Genomic DNA, 22,460 nt, shown 5'->3' with positions numbered 1-22,460 from the left:
TGTGACAGGTAAAAACATTCTTTTTTTTTTTTAAGAAACAGCGCCATCTGTTGCACGTAAGAGCAACTCTTACATGAAATATACCAGCTTGATCCTTACATCAAATACGTTGCTATACTAAATATGTTACGATTCCGTTTCAATGTTTCGGATTACATTGACAAATTGAATTTTCATTGATTTTGATTTATTTTAATTTTAATTTAATTATTTTGTGTGACAATGCATTGGAATTGAGCTGTGTTGCTTACCATACTGTTCATTTCGTGAGTAAAGTTTATTTTTTTAGTTTTTTCATTGTTTTCCATTTTGTTATTTTAACTGTTTTTCTTATACTTCAGTGATGGGAACATCAGATCATTTGGGAATGCATTGGACGAGGGAATGGGGAATTGTAGATGGGGAGAACAAGGGAATGGGAGTGGGGGATGGTGGGGAGGACGAGGGACAGGGGAGGGGGGAATGGTAGGGAGAACGAAGGGACGAGGGACAGGGGAGGGGGGAATGGTAGGGAGGATGAGGGGACGAGGGACAGGGGAGGGGGGAATGGTAGGGAGGATGAGGGGACGAGGGACAGGGGAGGGGGGAATGGTAGGGAGGATGAGGGGACGAGGGAGTGGGAGATGGTGGAAAGGACGACGGGACGGGGGGGAGTGAGGAAGGGTTGGGAGGACGAGAGGACGGGGAAGGGGGAAATGGTGGGGATGACTGGGAGACAGGGGAAGGTTGCTGTGGCTGGGTACAGCTAGTATATATATGTGTGTGTGTATAATATATATATATATATATATATATATATATATATATATATATATATATATATATATATATATATATATATAGATATTAACATAACTAACAAAGATCTAAAAATTATCTAGTGGTCTAACTGGCTGGGCCATGGGGCCGTTGATCCTCGGAATCACTGCCAGGTAGCCACAAGGTAAGGTAGCATCAACTAACTTTAGTGCCAAATTGTAATTATCAGCACAAGTCGCTAAACTATCCAGTAACTGGCACCGTGTATAACCAACAGATAGTAACTAGCATCATGTATGATTGACTGGAACTTGTGGTTCCAGTCAATCACATGGTAGCTTCATATGGTAGCTGGCACACACTAGTAATTAGCTCCAAGTGTAGCCAATACAAAGTAGTAGCTAGCATCAACTAGCAGTTAGCATTCAGGTAAAACTTTGAAAATAAGGTGCATTATTGTCAACTAGTCCTCAGACTAGGCTCGTTTAACCGGAGGGCGACCCTAAAGATGCATTCATCATTTAATGTACTGTTTATTCAACATTTTTATTTTCTCAAATGCAAGTTAATATTATTACATTTTCTTATTTAATTTTTTATTTATATTACAATGTGTTGAATAAGTAGGCTTAACTAAGGTTAGGTGGTTACAGTCTGTTGACAATTATTGGTTATCTTGGTTATATTGAGATAATTTCGAGGTTTAGCGTCCCTGCGGACCGGTCCTCGATCAGGCCTCCTTTTTGTTACACACACCCCCAGGAAGCAGTCCATAGCAGCTGAATAATTATATTCAGTAAATAGGTCCCTATTTACTGCTAGATGAACAGGGCCATCAGGGTGAAAGAAACTCTGCCCATTTGTTTCCGCCTCCACCGGGGATCGAACCCAGGGCCTCAGGATTACGAATCTGAAGCGCTGTCCACTCAGCTGTCGGGCCCTTGGTAGTTGGTCTATGTGGATGAAGTAGTTAGAGAAGTGCAGTTCAAGCAGGGAATGTGAACAATGCACTGCTTGAGAGAAGTACACACAGTACATCATCAGTTGTGAATCATATGGTACATAACAGGTTAGGTTACATGATTAAGTTACATAACTTTCCAAAAACTATAGTATCAAACAAGGAGACAAGATAAGCTGAAATTTCTGTTATAAATTATATTTTTTATTTATAGTTACGGTATGTGGAAATCCAAATTATGTTGGTTGTGGTACAGAAATTTTGAATATGGTAATTTTTGGAGTTCCCAAGTAAGAATTCTTGCTTATCCAGATATCTGACTTATCCAATGATGAGTCCTTCCCTTATAGTCGAAATAAGTGAGCTAAGTCAGACTGACGAAAGAACATAAAATTACTGTGCTGTACACAATAGATGCAAATGAATGAGTCTGGTTAAATATAAATAGGAGCTGCCTTATATAGGCCAATACTCGTCTAGCAGTTTCCTATGTTTTTACATTCTTATTATACAGTGGTTTACTCTTATTTTGGGAAAAGTTCTCAATGTCTGAAAATATCACCAAGAGACAACTAATTTACTCGGTAATATTTTTACAGTATTTTGATTAATTTATGTAGTCTTCATGTAGTCTCTCTAATTCTCCATAAAAGACTTGCATATTATATCAGTAATACTGTATAGAGGTTATTGAAGTTCACCACTGAGTAAATTTCGGTTGTCTGAATAAAATTGGTCATTCTCTGCAATATTTGACTTTCTCCAACTCCTGTAATGGTCAGCCAGGTCCTCTGACTTTCAAAACTGCTGTTTAAATTCAGTACTGTACTGATATGTGCCGACATCTATCGGAGACAGAATCAAACGTCATGAAGTGTTATCACCAAAATTGAGATACGTATGCACTTCCCTCATGCTTAACATTACAGTTTTTTCTTTATTTTCTTAACATAATTATATGTTACATTTAATCTCATATTTATAAAAGTGATACAGAGGAAAATCCCCAGCTTCCAGGGAATGCATTCTAAGAAGCCAAAGAAATTTATTATACATCACATAATATCCTATTAAATTTGTTACTGTACATATATCAAATTTTTCCAAAGCCTGTACCTGTCATTTGTATCATAGTGTACTGTACTACATTTTGTGGGTCATTGAGCAGCATGTCTGCTTCATCACTACATGCTGATCATGCCCTGGTGACGATTACTGTAACACCTTTATTCCTAATGTTAATTAACCCTGAGCAGATAGTTCATTTCTTATAACAAATTCTTATTGATTGTGGCCAAATCCACTACACTAACTATTGGCTACCTACTTACTGCTAGGTGCGCATGTGCATTAGATGATAGGAAATACGCCCAACCATTTCTGTCCTGCCCAGGATTCGAACGCAGAATTCTCGATTGAGTCAAGAACGAACCCCACTGTACTACCAGTACCATCAATCGTGAGGGTCCCATGATTACTGTGTTTATTGTGATCAACAAGAAAATATTTAAAAAAAACACACTAAAGGAACAACAAAAATGGTCACTCCAAATTTCCATGGACCATAGGATGATTAGCAGACCAAAGACTGTTGGTCAATGTATTTGTTCATGAAATTTATGAATACATGCTTGTGTTAGTATTTAATTCTTGTCTAGTTTTCATGAAGATTAGAGTATCAACAATGCACATGCTGATTACCTCTCACAGTTATAATATTGGAGCACTATATTCTATATGTATAAAAAACTTTGCAAGCAAATTTATTTTTATCATCAAAATGTGTTAAGGGGAGGAGGGATGAAATATGTTCTGATGGAGAACATGAAAGTAGCGAGAAAATGCCTAGTCGAGAACTGTCAAGTTGGAAATATGCTCAGGGAGGATATACTGTTTCTGGAATTAAGGCTGACAGCACAAGGCATGTTGAGTGTCACCACAGTGTTGTGTTGCTTAACCAACATTTAATTTAAGTGCTGGTATCTGGCTGATGATTGACCAAAATAAGTCTCTAGAAATAAAGACCATTTGACATTGATACAAAAACATCTCAAAACCACTTAGCGTTAAGGTTAATGAAAATGTTAATTATTTATTTCATACTATTACTGTAGTTTGCAAGCCAATCAGTTGGCATCTGTTTCTTTTAATGCTCTTCACCTTGCTCTGCACAATATGGGCTTTGCCAAAATGACAGTAGTACTATAATAAAAAACAGCCCACATACAAAATGATGGGAAAGTGACGACGCTTCTGTCCTTCCTGAACTTCTCATCAAATCCCAGACAGATTGAAATGCTGTCACTTTCCTTTCTTTTTGTACGTGTTACTGATTTTCAGCCACGTTATTGTAACATTTTCTGCAGTACTGTAATAAAATTTTCCAAACTTCACACAATATGTCTTGTGTTTTACACATAATTTTTCATGGCTATACGGCTTTTCAAGCTTAGGGGTGTCTTTTGATAATTAATTACTTATGATTTTCCTCTAAAAAGTAGACTGCTGTGTACCAACCCAGGCCTGATCTGAATTTGGGAGAAATCTAGATTTTGTCACCAAAATGTTTCAAGAATCTTCTTGATTGGAAAGAAAAGAATACACAAGAAAATGTTTCAGTAATAGATGAGATTGAACTCTCATCCCTGGACTCCTCAGAAGCCCACACTAGCCACTACTTAAACACACTATAAATTATGATTTTCTTAAATAATTCTATTATAAATTATAATATCACACTATTACTTATTGCACTTTTAAGGAAATTATAAATATTATGACTAAAAACAGTACAAAACAGTACTTATAAGCAGTCTATGTGCCAACACAAAATTTATCTGGCAGTACTGTATCATCCCTCCACAGCCAAGAACACTTTTCTGTACCAAAACAGTAAGTTCGTCCAGCTTTTCCATCCACAAAATGATAACTCTTCTTCCTCGTATAACTCGTATTCCTTCCTTCCAAACTAGCCTACTCTTGCTGGAAGACATGTTTTATTCTAAATAAATATCTATGAAAACCTTTGAGAAGGCTAAAGAGAGTTAACAGTGTCTGTACAGAGGGAAAACATCACATGGTGGACGATGAGTCACAATAACATAGCAGAAGATACAATGACCAAACCACACACCAGAAGATGAGGGGGTTATCTTGAGGTTATCTTGAGATGATTTCGGGGCTTTAGTGTCCCCGCGGCCCGGTCCTCGACCAGGCCTCCACCCCCAGGAAGCAGCCCGTGACAGCTGACTAACACCCAGGTACCTATTTTACTCCTAGGTAACAGGGGCATAGGGTGAAAGAAACTCTGCCCATTGTTTCTCGCCGGCGCCCGGGATCGAACCCGGGACCACAGGATCACAAGTCCAGCGTGCTGTCCGCTCGGCCGACCGGCTCCCATAGGGCAACACTCTATCGCTCCCCGACCGAGGGCAACAATGTTTTGGTCCATCCTGGACCATTATCAAGTTGACCGTGTGGGGTTTTGATCGACTTGATAATGGTCCAGGACGGACTGAAATGTCGTCGTCTCCTCATCTTTTGGTGTGTGGTTTGGTCATCACATCACATGGTGTAGACATGACCAATGTCGGTAGCTATACAAACTCTCTTGTAGCATTTATGCTGCAATGGTTAGCAAACAATATTAACAGAAAAAAATCAATATTTACTATTGACACCACAATACAGTACTTAAAATAGTGAAAAAATATGTACTATCTGCTGGAAATTATTAGGTCTATAAGGAATCAATCTAGATTTTTCAATGATTGATTTTGTGAATTTGTATCGAATTCAGATTTGGATGGTAATCCAACAACGAAATTTGTACAGCACTTTGTATGGAGGTTTTCACAATAAGATCCAAATTTTAAGATTTCACTTTATTAGTGAAAGTAATATTTAGCTTATTAGTATACAGCATAGAATATTTTATAACGTAAAAACAAAACTGTTATGGCCTGGCCTTAATTTTTACCCATTTGAAATGTAAATGTTCAACATTTGGTGCTTGTTCAAAACCATCTTAGACTAGATTAAGTTAGGCTAGAAAAGGTTAGATTTTTATAGATTACTAGGAGCATCACCAAAAACCATAAAAGTTATTTTCATAGGATTTTTTTTTCTTGTGGAAGGGGGGGGGGAGACAGGTTAAGTAATGTTAGGTCTTGCTATATTGCAGTGCCGAGAACTGGCCATCAAGCCCACTGCCTGTTGGCTCAATTTCAGCCTATATAAAATATAACAATAGCACCACAGCTGGTCTATAAAAGTAAATTGATAAGAAAAAAATTGCTATGGAGACATTGCTACAGATTTTATAGTGAGTTTGACTACCATAGATGAATTTGGTGTACAGTATTATATATACTTTTAAGGGGTATATCTCCACTAAAAAAAATAAAATTTATTTAACCTAACTAACCTAATCTAACTATCTAACTTTTCAAGCAGAGTTAAAAATGGTCAAAAGTTATGCCTTCCTATTGCATTGCTACTCAATACAAACCCACTCTATCATAACATTTCGTAAGCTATTTTAAAATAACAGAAATGTTATTTTGTATACAGTACTGTGTTTGAATAAAGAGTTTGTATACTGTGCGCATGTAACGGCACAGCGTTACTTCTCAGTGCGTGTGTGACGGCACGGCGTTAACTTTCAGACACACATTTGAACGCTACAGAACTATCCTGACGTGTGAAGACATAGAAACAATCAACGGGGCACTCAACTTTATAAATCGGGTAACTTGCCTAGTGCTTCAAGACCACTTATAGGCATATGTTCCCCTTTAACTCTTGACTATTCTCAAGGGAATTATATTGTACCGTATCAAGATCTTCGTGGCTTTCAAACGGATACAAGTCACGTCACACACAAAACAGCTCAGTAGATTGGAAAATGAGCCTAGCTTTACCCAACTAACCTAACCTAACCAAGCCTAATCTAATTTATTTATTTATATATAAGAAGGTACATTGGGTTTGTGAGGATACATAGCACGGTATTTACAATCTTGTAAAGCCACTAGTACGTGCAGCATTTCAGGCAGGCATATATCCTAACTAATATATCCTAACAATATATATACTGTATATGCTTCAATTTAGGAAACCATAAACCCCTTTCCAAAAATGGCCCAAAAATTACCCTTTCCGTAGTAATCAACGATCCCTTCAGCGGTATGCCTGGCTATAGCACCAGACGCATCCCTCTCAATCTTGCTCTCCTCCACATACATTTGTAATATTCCTCTGCCGTTATCTTACACGACAAGATCGACACCCGGCGTCTTAAGAGGGAAGTTTGGCTTCTCCTTCACAACAGACCCACTGATAAAGGTAATTATACCCGGGGAAAGCCCTAAAAGTTGGCGTGACTACTGTATTTTTTGACCAGCACTGTGCTTAATTAGGGGCTAGCTTAACCACACGTAAACTCGTGGGGTTTGTTGACTTTGCAGCCACTATCCGGGTCAAGACGGATTGACGGCTGGGATTACACGAACGGGTCACACACAGCCGGATTGTCTGTTTAAGACATACATGAACGGATCGAGACCATGTCCTAGGAGAGGTAGAAAGAACCTAACCTACTCTATCCCTTTGAGATGTATTTATTTTCTTGCCTCAATATACATTTCTTGTCTCAATAAACATACTTGAACCAATTGACGGGTCAAGACACTGTTTGGTGGATGTACACGACCGGTCCAAGTTAGGATGCCCAAGAAATGCTACGATTGAGATAATGAGGATGCAACTGAACTCAAAACAGCATTGGGAACAGAATAACAGGAGATAAATATAGCGTCGACAATTAGACTAATGTGAGGCGCGGGGGGGAGCTAATGAATTAATCCTCATTTAATATTGCTAAATGCCTCTCAGTTGAAAAGGTGGGAAGAAATAGACAATATATTTTAAACTATAGTAAGAGAGGATATATGATAACCTTATGTTCTAATGTTACGAAGTATGATACAAGGAATGTATTGCGTTGCCTAAGAAACAATTAACACCACCACTACGGGAGGAATGTAACGTAGAAGTGGTAAATATTTCCATGCAAGTGAAAAAAAAGAGTATGTATGAGATAGCAGAGTTGAGGGCAACATATGACTGTATAATTAGAAAATTACCTAAAGAAAACCCCTACAATATTTATTGTGACGGGTCAGTAGCTAGGGATGGAAAGGCAGGCGGTGGAGTTGAGTAGGGAATACACTGATACACTGTAGATACTGTTATTGGGCACTGCTTAATTAACTGATAATATCTCTTCAACACAAACTGAACTTCAACCTGTATTTGCAGGCTTGATGGAAGTAGTCAAATGTGGTAAAGATGTCTGATTTTATTGACAGTGGAGCGTTGATGTCTTTAAATAGTAGAAGACCAGTATATCAGCATATTGTGGGCGAATGTAGGGAGCATATTCAGAAACTAATAATAACATATGACTGAACATAAAGTAATATTCACGTGGATCCCTTCACATGTGAGAATGTTGTTAAGCGAGGCAGTTGATGAGATAGCGAAGAGGGCCACCGAAAAACTCTTCTTGATGTTATATATCAAATAAATTTGAAATAAAGACAAAAATCAAGATGATCCAAGAAGGTGAAGAAAAAGTTAAAAGAACGGTAATGGTGAACAGTAGTAACACACTTAAGCATTATGCAATAATAAACACATAACTTTTCTTTTAAACTTATGTACTTATTAATCAATCATCCTAACATGTTCTAACGTATATTGAATTATATAAATAACAATGAATATTATTAATAATATTTTTTATCAGTATCATCTTTATTAAATTTGTAATTCAGGCTTCGCACTGTTTATAATACTGTGTCAAGGTACAAATATTATTGGTAAATGTAGGATCTACAAAAACATTAATTACTTTAAGAACAATAATGTACTTTATATAAATTATTGAAAGTATTATGACACATTATAATCTGCACTGTAATCCAATTTATTGATCAAGGTGAGGTTAGGTAAGGATTTTGTCTTCATTACTTATAATAGGTGTACAAATATAATATACAATACTAAGAGTAAAGAATTTCAAAATATAAACAGTATGTGAATGCGGCAAATATTCAAAACGTTAGATTAGACTTTTTTCATAATTAAAATTCACAGGCTTAGTCTTCACTCTTTAATTTGCCATGAATAAATTAATATGTAGGCTTCTAATTACTAAAATACCTGACAGCTCTAATTATGGGTGAGCTATTTCTAACCAGCACAAAATTTGGAGTGGATAAACACGTTGATTGTATTGGTTTCTCTTAGTCTGTTTAGAAGGGGGGTAGAAATAGCCTAAGCTACTCTATCCCTTTGAGAAGTATTTCTTTCTTGTCTCAATAAACATACTTGAACTTGAACTCTTAGTCTGAATGAATATCAGTTAATATTGACTTACTATTTATATAATAACTTGCTATGCTAATTTTTATTATTTTTTTCACAAAATATATATTTAGTACAAGTTACAGACACAAATGGGATATAGAGCTTCTAATCTTCTAAACTAATTGGCTTCAGTTAGTTTAAATGATTAGCAGATAATATCGACTTATTTACATACTAACTTGCTATTATAATATTTATTTGCCTTTTCATAAAATACATATTTAATGCGATTCACAGACACGCGAAGACATATATATTGCTGGCAATATATATGATTCACAGACATAAATTGCTGGCAAGATGAGAATCGCCGCCGAAGGCACTTTGAGTTCACGATTATGTAGTCGAGAAAACTTCTTAACTTATGTACGGTTTACGTAAAGTTACGAGTGCTCTGGAGGCACCATTGACATCCTAAGGAGGATCCACGTTCGTAAATAGGTTTGTTGAATCGCGACGCATCCAGCCAAGGTGATAAGAACGACACGTTTCATAAAAACAAATCTTAAGAGTTTCATAAGAACTTGCGTAACTGCTTGATGAATCCGAGCCCCAGAAGCCTACGAACCCTACCAACCCATCTAACCTAATCGAGACCGATGCACAGAAAACGTCAATATTACGGTTATCTTCTTGAGGTTATCTTGAGATGATTTCGGGGCTTTTTAGTGTCCCCGCGGCCCGGTCCTCGACCAGGCCTCCACCCCCAGGAAGCAGCCCGTGACAGCTGACTAACACCCAGGTACCTATTTTACTGCTAGGTAACAGGGGCATAGGGTGAAAGAAACTCTGCCCATTGTTTCTCGCCGGCGCCCGGGATCGAACCCAGGACCACAGGATCACAAGTACAGCGTGCTGTCCGCTCGGCCGACCGGCTCCCTGTCGGCCCTGACCGGCTCCCTGACCGGCCCTGTCGACACGATCTGTGAATCAAAATGTAACGGTGCTTTAATTGTTACTAATACGTTGTAATAATTTTAGCGAACTGATCGATTCCGTACAAAATGCCAACATATTAATGCTTCAAAATGACACGATCTGTGAATCAAAATGTAACCCTTTGTGGGTGGCCGTCACGGAACTGTAAGCGATGTAAACATCCGTGACGTAATGAATAACAAAAGCGGTTCACACAGAGGGAGCAACAAGCAGCGAGGCCACTGTAACTAAGCGTTACAGGCGCCGACGTACTGTAATGAATGGTACAGGCGCTTGCCAGCTTGTGTTGCAGGTTAACACACAGGGTTGTGAATGGTTACATTACGAGGTCCGCCCTTGCACAATTAACGGCAATAAAGTTATGACGTTCCAAGAGGCTTAGCAAGAGGACCATCTTCCCTGAGGAAATGTATATGTTTATCTCTCAGAATGTTTGGTAATACGTTTATTGTTTGTGATGTGTGTCTATGTATGTATTAACACGATGTACTGAACGGGGTGAGAATAGCTTGAGCTACCTCATCCCTTTGTGTGTATTTTACCTCAATAAACTTATTTCAATTTCAATTTCAATCTTCCCTGATCACTATGGCACCTGCCCTTGACTTATTAGTGTTGCGAAGGAGCCCTGGCACGTGTGACTTGTCTCGTTCTACTAGTGTTACAAGGTCACATGTTACTAATTATACAGCGGGACCGTCTCACGTTACATGGCAACAGTGTTACGTTACTGATGTTACCAGAGACCATTCTTGCATAGTTTATGGGACAGTTTTTGTTACTGGTGTTACAAGGGAACAATATTATGTTGCTGGTGTTACAAGGGGAACAATCTTACGTTACTGGTGTTACAAGGGGAACAATCTTACGTTACTGGTGTTACAAGGGAACAATCTTATGTTGCTGGTGTTACAAGGGGAACAATGTCACGTTGCTGGTGTTACAAGGGAACAATATTATGTTGCTGGTGTTACAAGGGGAACAATGTCACGTTGCTGGTGTTACAAGGGGAACAATCTCGTTGCTGGTGTTACAAGAGAACAATATTATGTTGCTGGTGTTACAAGGGGAACAATGTCACGTTGCTGGTGTTACAAGGGGAACAATCTCGTTGCTGGTGTTACAAGGGAACAATCTCTCGTTGCTGGTGTTACAAGGGGAACAATCTCTCGTTGCTGGTGTTACAAGGGGAACAATCTCTCGTTGCTGGTGTTACAAGGGGAACAATCTCTCGTTGCTGGTGTTACAAGGGGAACAATCTCTCGTTGCTGGTGTTACAAGGGAACAATCTCTCGTTGCTGGTGTTACAAGGGGAACAATCTCTCGTTGCTGGTGTTACAAGGGAACAATCTCTCGTTGCTGGTGTTACAAGGGGAACAATCTCTCGTTGCTGGTGTTACAAGGGAACAATCTCGTTGCTGGTGTTACAAGGGGGAAACAATCTTAAGTTAATCATGTTAGAATGGAACCGTTGTACGTTACTTTTGTCACAAGGGATCCGGGCACGTTACAAACACATGGCGTTACAAGCGTCACAAGCAGGCCGGCTAGACAACAACAGATAACCTGGGAGAGGTAGAGAGGAGGAGGAGGAGATGGGATAAGAGGCAAGACTGGAAGGATAGACAGGAGGCAAGACTGGAAGGATAGACAGGAGGCAAGACTGCAAGGATAGACAGGAAGCAAGACTGCAGGGATAGACAGAAGGCAAGACTGCAGGGATAGACAGAAGGCAAGACTGCAGGGATAGACAGGAAGCAAGACTGCAGGGATACACAGAAGGCAAGACTGCAAGGATAGACAGAAGGCAAGACTGCAGGGATACACAGAAGGCAAGACTGCAAGGATAGACAGGAGGCAAGACTGTAAGGATAGACAGGAGGCAAGACTGCAAAGATAGACAGGAGGCAAGACTGCAAGGATAGACAGGAGGCAAGACTGCAAGGATAGACAGGAGGCAAGACTGCAAGGATAGACAGGAGGCAAGACTGCAAGGATAGACAGGAGGCAAGACTGCAAGGATAGACAGGAGGCAAGACTGCAAGGATAGACAGGAGGCAAGACTGCAAGGATAGACAGGAGGCAAGACTGCAAGAATAGACAGGAGGCAAGACTGCAGGGATAGACAGAAGGCAAGACAGCAGGGATAGACAGAAGGCAAGACTGCAGGGATAGACAGGAAGCAAGACTGCAGGAATACACAGAAGGCAAGACTGCAAGGATAGACAGAAGGCAAGACTGCAAGGATAGACAGGAGGCAAGACTGCAAGGATAGACAGGAGGTAGGATAGACAGGAGGCAAGACTGGAAGGATAGACAGGAAGCAAGACTGGAAGGATAGACAGGAATGTATCCTACTCAGCTACACATACAGGCACAGCAAGAGAGCAGGTAAAGGAATGAATGAGAGAGGTAGAGAGAGAGAGAGAGTGAGGTAGAGAGGGGTAGAGGTAGAGAGGGGTAGAGGTAGAGAGGGGTAGAGAGTGGTAGAGGCAGAGGGGTGGCCAAGCAGCAGGAGCAGCAGCACCAGGCCGTGCACACACACACACACACACACACACACACACACACACACACACACACACACACACACACACTCACCAGCAGGGGCTCGAGGAAGGAGGAGAGGGACTTACCGTGGAGCTGAGCCAGCGCCTGTAGTGTATTGGTGCCGCAGTTCATGAAACCTGGCGGGTAGAGACAGTGTTATGAGGCCTGGTGGTGGTGGTGGTGGTGGTGGTGGTGGGGTGGTGGTGGGGGGTCGTGGGGGGGGGGTGGTGGTGGTGGTGGTGGTGGTGGTGTGGGGGGGTGGTGGTGGTGGTGTGGGGGGGTGGTGGTGGTGGTGGTGGTGGTGGTGGTGGGGTGGTGGTGGTGGGGTGGTGGTGGTGGGGTGGTGGTGGTGGGGTGGTGGTGGTGGGGTGGTGGTGGGGGGTCGTGGGGGGGGTGGTGGTGGTGGTGGTGGTGGTGGTGGTGTGGGGGGTGGTGGTGGTGGTGTGGGGGGGTGGTGGTGGTGGTGGTGACGGTGGTGGTGGTGGTGGTGACGGTGGTGGTGGTGGTGGTGGTGGTGACGGTGGTGGTGGTGGTGGTGGTGACAGTGGTGGTGGTGGTGGTGGTGGTGGTGGTGGTGGTGGTGGTGGTGGTGGTGGTGGTGGGGTGGTGGTGGTGGTGGGGTGGTGGGGGTGGTGGTGGTGGGGTGGTGGTGGTGGGGGGGGTGGTGGGGGGGGTGGTGGTGGTGGGGAGGGTGTGGTGGTGGTGACGGTGGTGGTGGTGGTGGTGGGGGGGGTGGGGTGGTGGTGGTGGGGGGTGGTGGTGGTGGGGGGGGGGGTGGTGGTGGTGACAGTGGTGGTGGTGACAGTGGTGGTGGTGGGGGTGGGGGTGGGGGGTGGTGGTTGTGGGGGTGGGGGGTGGTGGTGGTGGTGGTGACAGTGGTTGTGGTGACAGTGGTGGTGGTGACAGTGGTGGGGGTGGGGGGTGGTGGTTGTGGGGGTGGGGGGTGGTGGTGGTGGTGGTGACAGTGGTGGTGGTGGTGACAGTGGTGGTGACAGTGGTGGTGACAGTGGTGATGACAGTGGTGACAAAGGTAGCTTTATGATTGCTTACTGGAATACTCCCGCGCGGGGCCCAAGCCTATTACTGACCCACCAAGTGTCAGTCATCCCCCTCCCCCCCCCCCCCTTAATGAGGCGGAGAATGAGTACTCACAACTCACATGTTCGCTTCAGCAAGAGTATATACCCAATGAGTGTTTACCAACTCTCACAAAGCTGCCAAATCTCAGCTGAAATCTCATTTGGTTCGTAACTCTGCCCTGTGTTAGACTCCAGCGGTCTGTCTGAGAACGATGCCTCAGCGAGGGCCAGTAGAAGTAGCAAAAGAGATCGATGCCTCAACGAGGGCCAGTAGAAGTAGCAAAAGAGATCGATGCCTCAGCGAGGGCCAGTAGAAGTAGCAAAAGAGAACGATGCCTCAACGAGGGCCAGGCGAAGTAGCAAAAGAGATCGATGCCTCAACGAGGGCCAGGCGAAGTAGCAAAAGAGATCGATGCCTCAACGAGGGCCAGACGAAGTAGCAAAAGAGATCGATGCCTCAGCGAGGGTCAGGCGAAGTAGCAAAAGAGATCGATGCCTCAGCGAGGGCCAGGCGAAGTAGCAAAAGAGATCGATGCCTCAACGAGGGCCAGACGAAGTAGCAAAAGAGATCGATGCCTCAGCGAGGGTCAGGCGAAGTAGCAAAAGAGATCGATGCCTCAGCGAGGGCCAGGCGAAGTAGCAAAAGAGATCGATGCCTCAACGAGGGCCAGACGAAGTAGCAAAAGAGATCGATGCCTCAACGAGGGCCAGACGAAGTAGCAAAAGTAGCTATTTTCTTCAATGGTGACCTATTCCCTGGTTCCGTTCACTTCCTGGAACTTTCCAACCTATTTCCCAACCACATGGGTCTCCCAGCCTGATGTTTGTGTGTTTTTTATGTATCCCTATCAATAAAATAAGTGGTATTTTGTTGGTTGACTTCGTGGAGCCACCTGCAGATCCTGGTACTGCAGGTGCTGGCTCACTACGACCACCAAACCCCCACACCAGATAGTGAAGAAACAGCGACGTTCAAAGGCCGTGCTGAACCTGTACCAACTCCTGTGATGGAAAGACAGTGGACGAGATAAACAATAAACGAGAAGTGAGATGAAAGGGTGGATGAAAGGGTGGATGAATGGCAGATCAAGATGATAGGTAAGAATTACATGAAAGAAAAATGAAAAAAAGATGAAAGTTAAGACTAAGATAAAAAAAGGAAAGAACAGGAGAAAAGCTAAGAGAAAAAAGTAAGAATAAAGAGAAAAAACAAGAGAATCAACACGAAGACTAAGCATCTTACAGGAAGGCTCCAAGCGCAATCTATCGACGAAGTCCAGGGAGTGGTGAAGATGGGAAGGAGAAAGAGTACAGAGATAAGGAGGGAGAGTTCTGGCAAACCTCTGTCTCCTGGCCAGCGAGGAGACAAGAGGCTATATAGCCGACAGAGCCTCTTGAAGAAATGAGAGGCCGAAGAGGAACACCAAGGCGTTTGAGTCTTAGACCGTAAAAATATAGAGAAAGGCAAATGACAGAACCGTTTGGGGGAGATCAGAGTCAGGAGGACAGAGACAAGAGACCTGTCTTCGTTTACGGTTGAAAGAAGTTTGAAGGCGATCCAAAGGGCTAGAAAATCAGAGGCGCATATTTCGGAGGGTCAGAGAGTTGAACATCAGCTTTTTCAAGGTAGTCCACATGATCAAGGACAACTACCAAAATGCCTTTGTCTGAAGGAAGGATGACAATAGAGTTGTTAGGTTCCAAGAAGGCAAGGGCAAGCTGGAAATTATGAGGAAGATGCTGATTTTTTAGAAAACAAAATGTCAAGAGCGAGGATTAGAGCCCTTCCTGAAGGCAGACACCGCTCAGAGGAAGTAATGAGATCGATGGCTCAGCGAGGGCCAGGCGAAGTAGCAAAAGAGAGAGATCGATGTCACAACGAGGGCCAGGCGAAGTAGCAAAAGAGAGAGATCGATGCCACAGCGAGGGTCAGGCGAAGTAGCAAAAGAGAGAGATCGATGTCACAACGAGGGCCAGGCGAAGAAGCAAAAGAGAGAGATCGATGTCACAACGAGGGCCAGGCGAAGTAGCAAAAGGGAGACCAATGACAAGTAGTTCTTGCTGTTGCTTGAGTGGATTGGACATCATTTCTTCAGCCATGTTATTGTGATACATTGCTGTGTTATGCTTCCTTGTTCATCTGCTGAATTGCTCAGAATCTAATTTTTTCTTAATCTGTGTTCAAACGCTGTGATATGTACACGTCTAATTTTCCCTTCTTACAAGTTTTGCAGCTTCACCTGCAAATGTCACTCCCTGGTATTCATACATGACTTGGTACCCCAGTTGATAAGTATTCAATTACTTTAATCTTAGGGTGATTGCACTAATGGCATGACATTTGTGGTCAGATTGATGTTGTCTCAAAATGTGTTCTTGTTGCAAGACTTCATTAACAGTTCTTGAATCTGTATATATGTTAACGTGTTGGTGTTCTGCAAGATCATCTTCCAAAAGCTAGCATCTCTGTATTTCAGTGGTGGTGTTGGTGATGGTGGTGGTGGTGGTGGTGGTGGTGGTGGTGGTGGTGGTGGTGGTGGTGATGGTGGTGGTGGTGTTGGTGATGGTGGTGGTGATGGTGGTAGTGGTGATTGTGGTGGTGATGGTGGTGGTGATTGTGGTGGTGATGGTGGTAGTGGTGGTGGTGGTGGTGATGGTGGTAATGGTGGTGGTGGTGTTGGTGATGGTGGTAGTGGTGATTGTGGTGGTAGTGGTGATTGTGGTGGTGATGGTGATTGTGGTGGTGATGGTGATTGTGGTGGTGATGGTGATTGTGGTGGTGATGGTGGTGGTGGTGATGGTGGTAGTGGTGATTGTGGTGGTGATGGTGGTAGAGGTAATGGTGGTGGTACTTACGTAGCAGTGATTACGAGGAAGTGAGGTCTGCCTATGTGCCTAGTAGCCATGTTGTACCTGTTGTGTCCTAATTTAACTATTCTGTTTGAATTCTTTGTCGAGTCTGGCCTAACAAAATTTGGATGGAGGTGGCTTCCACAACTTCCTAAAGTGCATTCCACTTGTTATGCAGCTGTGCATGTGCATAGTTATGCATGTGCAGCTGTGGGCGCATATTTACATTATAGCAGAAGGTGGAGGGTCAGGTGATCTAGACACTCGTGGCTGTTCACTTGTGTGGGGTGCCTTGTTAGGCTGGGCGGCCCTACTATCTCCCTATGTAGTACTGTCTGCTGTCAGATTTGCTTCGTCCTGTGTACTGTTTGTGTCATTTTCCAGTCTCTTTGCATTTTTCGTTGGCTTTTTTTCCTCAATTCTCTTTGCTGCCTCCCTATCCTCACTAGACATATGCTGTTTAATAGACATTGCAAGCTACTTTTCTTCATCTGACAAATATCTACTTTCTGCCAGTATATATTTAATTGTCTTGCAGTTTGTAAAAATAACTTTGACCAGTCGATTTTTTTCTCTCTGATACCTACCTAGCCTGCAGAAATGCTACATTTTCATTGTACATCTCGGGCCTAAATTTGATGTAGAGTTTCTGATATTTCATTTTGGTCTTTATATGCCATGTGTCTCCCTCTGGCTCTGGTAGGATGTCGTTACCACCGATCTCTCCAGCTCCCGCCTCATACATCTTACGACTTGGGTAGTTGTTACAACGTATACTGCTGTTGCCTTAATTATCGTCTTCTCTGAATTAGTCTGGCCTTACTCCCCAAATCTCAGATACATTCTCTACTTTTTTAATTCTCTCCTCTGTTACCCCTACTCCCTTCCTTTGTTCTTTACCCTTCCTCTTCTGCAGTTTTTATTCTGTTCTGTAACGTATTCAGACCTGTCTCCCTATTGACATTTATTTCCTTCAGTTGTTGCTTCAAGACGGCAATGAGGAGTCACTCCTTGACAAGAGGTTGTCTTGACCTCAATCTTTTTTCTACCTTCTCGTATATTTCTTGAAATTTGTGGTAACAGTGGTGGTGGTGGAGATGGTGGTGGTGATGGAGATGGTGGTGGTGATGGAGATGGTGGTGGTGATGGAGATGGTGGTGGTGATGGAGAGGGTGGTGGTGGAGATGATGGTGGTGGTGGAGATGGTAGTTGTGGTGGATGAGTCCATGTTGGTGATGATGAAGTAACCACCTTCACAGGTAAGAATGGCACAACTAAGGTCTGTATTACAGGGGAAAAGACAGACTGGGAAGAGACAGAGATACACCAGAGCATATATATATATTATATATATCAAGAAAAATGATAAAATATTGCACCTGCTTAACAACTCCGGGTAAATCTATATGCACGGGATGGGGATTTGATAAACTTATATTTAGAGATAGACAGACAGGTTAACTGACCTTAAAGCAGGTGCTGATGGAGCCGAGGACCATTAGGTGATCTGATTACCTCCACAAGAGTCATGACAGGTTATGAGATAGGAAGAGAGATGGGGAAATGTGAACGTGAATCACGTGCTCTCAGCTATATATATAGTGCCCTTGGACGTGACGTCACGCCCCCACGTGGTAGTGTTTGTAAACACAAGGCTAATGTAAACACGAGGTTATGGGCGTCGGCCGCTCTGCATCCTCACCAACGTCAAAAAGATGACCTATAACATGCACCGAGCTTCACACACACACACTCTCAGTATGGCTGGTAAGGTGTGGTGTAACACCACACGGGGCCGGGTGGTGTAACACCACACGGGGCCGGGTGGTGTAACACCACACGGGGCCGGGTGGTGTAACACCACACGGGGCCGGGTGGTGTAACACCACACGGGGCCGGGTGGTGTAACACCACACGGGGCCGGGTGGTGGAGGTCGCTACCAACCTATGTATTAGGCAACACCGCAAGTGTGGATTTTGATTATCAGCACTTTCCGTCGTATCTTATGTGGTGTTGAGCAGCTCAGTGCAGGGGAGTGTGCCTATGGTGTACAGGCTGACCCCCACCCTGTAGCCTGTGTTTCCTGTCACATCTACCTTTACCTTGAGATCGTTTCGGGGCTTAGCGTCCCTCCTCGTTGCTCGACTGGTCAACCAGGCTGTTGGACGCGGCTGGTCGCAGTCACAGCCTGGTTGATAAGGTATTCTTTGGAGGTGTTTATCAAGTTCTCTCTTGAACACTATGAAGGGTCGACCAGTTATGTCCCTTATGTGTAGTGGAAGCGTGTTGAACAGTCTCAGACCTCTGATGTTGATAGTTCTCTCTTGAACACTGTGAGGGGTCGACCAGTTATGTCCCTTATGTGTAGTGGAAGCGTGTTGAACAGTCTCGGGCCTCTGATGTTGATAGTTCTCTCTTGAACACTGTGAGAGGCCGGCCAGTTATGCCCCTTATGTGTAGTGGAAGCGTGTTGAACAATCTCGTGCCTCTGATGTTGATAGTTCTCTCTTGAACACTGTGAGGGGTCGGCCAGTTATGTCCCTTATGTGTAGTGGAAGCGTGTTGAACAGTCTCGGGCCTCTGATGTTGATAGTTCTCTCTTGAACACTGTGAGGGGTCGGCCAGTTATGTCCCTTATGTGTAGCGGAAGCGTGTTGAACAGTCTCGGGCCTCTGATGTTGATAGTTCTCTCTCAGAGTACCTGTTGCACCTCTGCTCTTCAACGGGGGTATTCTGCACATCCTGCCATGCCTTCTGGTCTCATGTGGTGTTATTTCTGTGTGCAGATTTGGGACCAGCCCCTCAATATTTTCCACGTGTAAATTATTATGTATCTCTCCCGCCTGCGCTCAATAGAGTACAGATTTAGACTCTTTAGTCGGTCCCAGAAGTTTAGATGTTTTACTGAGTGGATTCAAGCGATAAATGATCTCTGCACGCTCTCCAGGTCAGCAATTTCTCCAGCTTTGAAAGGGGCTGTCATTGTGTAGCAGCACTTCACTCTAGAGAGCACAAGCGTCTTGAAGAGTATCATCATTGGTATAGCATCTCTAGTGTGAAAGATTCTTGTTATCCAACTTGTCATTTTTCTTGCAGTTGTGACGGCTACTTTATTGTGTTCTTTAAAGGTAAGGTCTTCCGACATGAGTACACCCAGATCCTTTACATTGCCTTTTCGTTCTATGTTATGATTTGCCTGAGTTTTGTACATGGTTTCCGTTTTTATATTTTCATTATTTCCGTAGCGCATGAACTGGAACTTATCTTCGTTAAACACCATATTATTTTCTGTAGCCCATAGAAAGACCTGATCTACATCTGATTGGAGGTTTGCCGTGTCCTCTATGTTGCCAACTCTCATGAAGATCCTAGTGTCATCTGCAAAGGATGATACAGTACTGTAGGTTGTGTTCTGGTCTATGTCCGATATGAGGATGAGAAAAAGTACTGGAGCAAGCACAGTACCCTGGGGGACTGAGCTCTTCACGGTTGATGGACCGGATTTTATTTTGTTGACTATTAAACATTGGGTTCTGTTAGTCAGGAAATTATAGACCTATCTGCCTATTTTTCGGTAATTCCCTTTGAACGTATGTGCAATAACACCATGGCCACATTTGTCAAAGGCTTTTGCGAAATCTGTGTAAATTACATCAGCGTTTTGTTTGTCTTCCATGGCATCTAATGCCATATCATAGTGGTCCAGCAACTGTGACAGGCAAGAGCGCCCTGTTCTGAAACCATGTTGTCCGGGGTTATGGAGATGCTGTGATTCCATGTATTTTGTGATCTTACTTCTTAGCATTTTTTGTTTTTAAATCTTTGAAAAAGATCTAATCTAAAAAACGATTACACTCTGGTACCCATATTTCACCATCATAGTAATCCTTTGTGTGAGTTTCAGTTAAAGCTGCGAAGATTGTATTTGCCTCATTGAGGAAGTCAGTTTAGAAGTGATCTTTGTCCATCTTCTTTGTTCTGACACTGCGTGTGGTGCCACAGACGAAGGGAGGCCTGGTGGCCTGGTGGATAGCGCGCAGGACTCGTAATTCTGTGGCGCGGGTTCGATTCCCGCACGCACAAATGGCCAAAGTTTCTTTCACTCTGAATGCCCCTGTCACCTAGCAGTAAATAGGTACCTGGGAGTTAGTCAGCTGTCACGGGCTGCTTCCTGGGGGTGTGTGTGTGTGGGGTGTGGGGAAAAAAATAGTTAGTAAACAGTTGATTGACAGTTCAGAGGCGGGCCGAAAGAGCAAAGCTCAACCCCCGCAAACACATCTAGGTGAATACAACTAGGTGAATACAACCAGGTGAATACAACTAGATGAATACAACCAGGTGAATACAACCAGGTGAATACAACCAGGTGAATACAACCAGGTGAATACAACCAGGTGAATACAACTAGATGAATACAACTAGGTGAATACAACCAGGTGAATACAACCAGGTGAATACAACCAGGTGAATACAACCAGGTGAATACAACTAGATGAATACAACTAGGTGAATACAACCAGGTGAATACAACCAGGTGAATACAACCAGGTGAATACAACCAGGTGAATACAACCAGGTGAATACAACCAGGTGAATACAACCAGGTGAATACAACCAGGTGAATACAACTAGGTGAATACGAAGATCGTTATCGTATGTGTGTTGGTGTCGAGTTTTTCCATTTGTGTTGATATCTGGGAGCCGGTCGGCCGAGCGGACAGCACGCTGGACTTGTGATCCTGTGGTCCTGGGTTCGATCCCAGGCGCCGGCGAGAAACAATGGGCAGAGTTTCTTTCACCCTATGCCCCTTGTTACCTAGCAGTAAATTAGGTACCTGGGAGTTAGTCAGCTGTCACGGGCTGCTTCCTGGGGGGGTGGAGGCCTGGTCGAGGATCGGGCCGCGGGGACACTAAAAAATCCCCGAAATCATCTCAAGATAACCTCAAGATCTCAAGATAACATCTGTGGTTCTTGTGTGGGAATGTCACTCTGTGTCTTGTCTGGCCTTTGGCCGCGTTGGTGGCAGAACCTTTTGATATTTCTTGTCATTTTTATTCTTTTTCAATGATAAAAAAATAACTCCCAGAAATGTAGGGTAGTTGCTGTTTCCACAACAGCTTTGCTTGCGTTCATTAGCTTTTATTCGTCCGATTCATTAGATGTGATATACTGGGCATGCTGGGCCGCGGCGTGGTGCTCTGACTTAGTGGGTTGTTAAGACAGTTCCGGGTGGAACAGAACATGTACAACTTCTGAAACAACATTTACCTGTGTTTAGCACGCTTCTGCATGTCTTGAGGTGGTTGACATATCTTATTGTTCCTCGCAACTCCTCTTGCTGAGAGCTCACACTTACATGCTCCAAGTGAAAAGTACCGATAGATTCAGAATTCCTGTTTTGTTTATCTTGCAAGAAAGATTCTGATTCCCGACTCTGATTTCTGATTTCTCTTCTTTCGCAGTCGCCTCGTTTGCCGTTTTCTTTTGCCTTTGGAGCTGTTATTTCACCTGGTTGATACCTGCTTGATGGGGTTCTGAGAGTTCTTCTACTCCTTCTTCTACTACTCTACTACTGACTCTGTGTTCGACCTTCCTCGACCTGGCTCGACCTGACCTGCTTGACCTGGCACTGTGTTCGTACATTTGTTTGTTATATATACTCACTTCCAGTGCATTTTGGTTCGGCAGTTCATGTGTGAATTCACATTCCTGGTCGCTTGTTAACGTTAGTTTGTAATTGTCTTGACATCCCTGAGCAGCCGTTGTTGTCGTTGTCGTTGTTGTTTAAGATTCGCTACCTGGAACAAAAAGTTCCAAGCAGCACGGGCTATGGTGAGCCCGTAGAGGACTTACCTGGCACAGGAGCGGGGCAAGTAGCACGGGCTA

The 22,460-nt window shown here is 43.4% G+C and overlaps 1 protein-coding gene across 4 annotated transcripts in view; it reads right to left on the bottom strand.

The window, feature by feature from the left end:
• LOC123772455 (cytoplasmic polyadenylation element-binding protein 2) overlaps positions 1 to 22,460 on the bottom strand; it is a 377,158-nt gene that overhangs the window by 40,035 nt on the left and 314,663 nt on the right. For all 4 annotated transcript variants that reach the window (XM_069324264.1, XM_069324263.1, XM_069324265.1 and 1 more), the window contains one exon: positions 12,730 to 12,780. In XM_069324264.1, the coding sequence (XP_069180365.1) occupies positions 12,730 to 12,780 (51 nt within the window). The remainder of the gene's footprint in view (positions 1 to 12,729; positions 12,781 to 22,460) is intronic.

Source organism: Procambarus clarkii, chromosome 14 (genome assembly GCF_040958095.1).
Source record: "Procambarus clarkii isolate CNS0578487 chromosome 14, FALCON_Pclarkii_2.0, whole genome shotgun sequence".
Lineage (NCBI taxonomy): Eukaryota > Metazoa > Arthropoda > Malacostraca > Decapoda > Cambaridae > Procambarus > Procambarus clarkii.
This window is presented reverse-complemented; position numbering and strand designations above follow the sequence as displayed.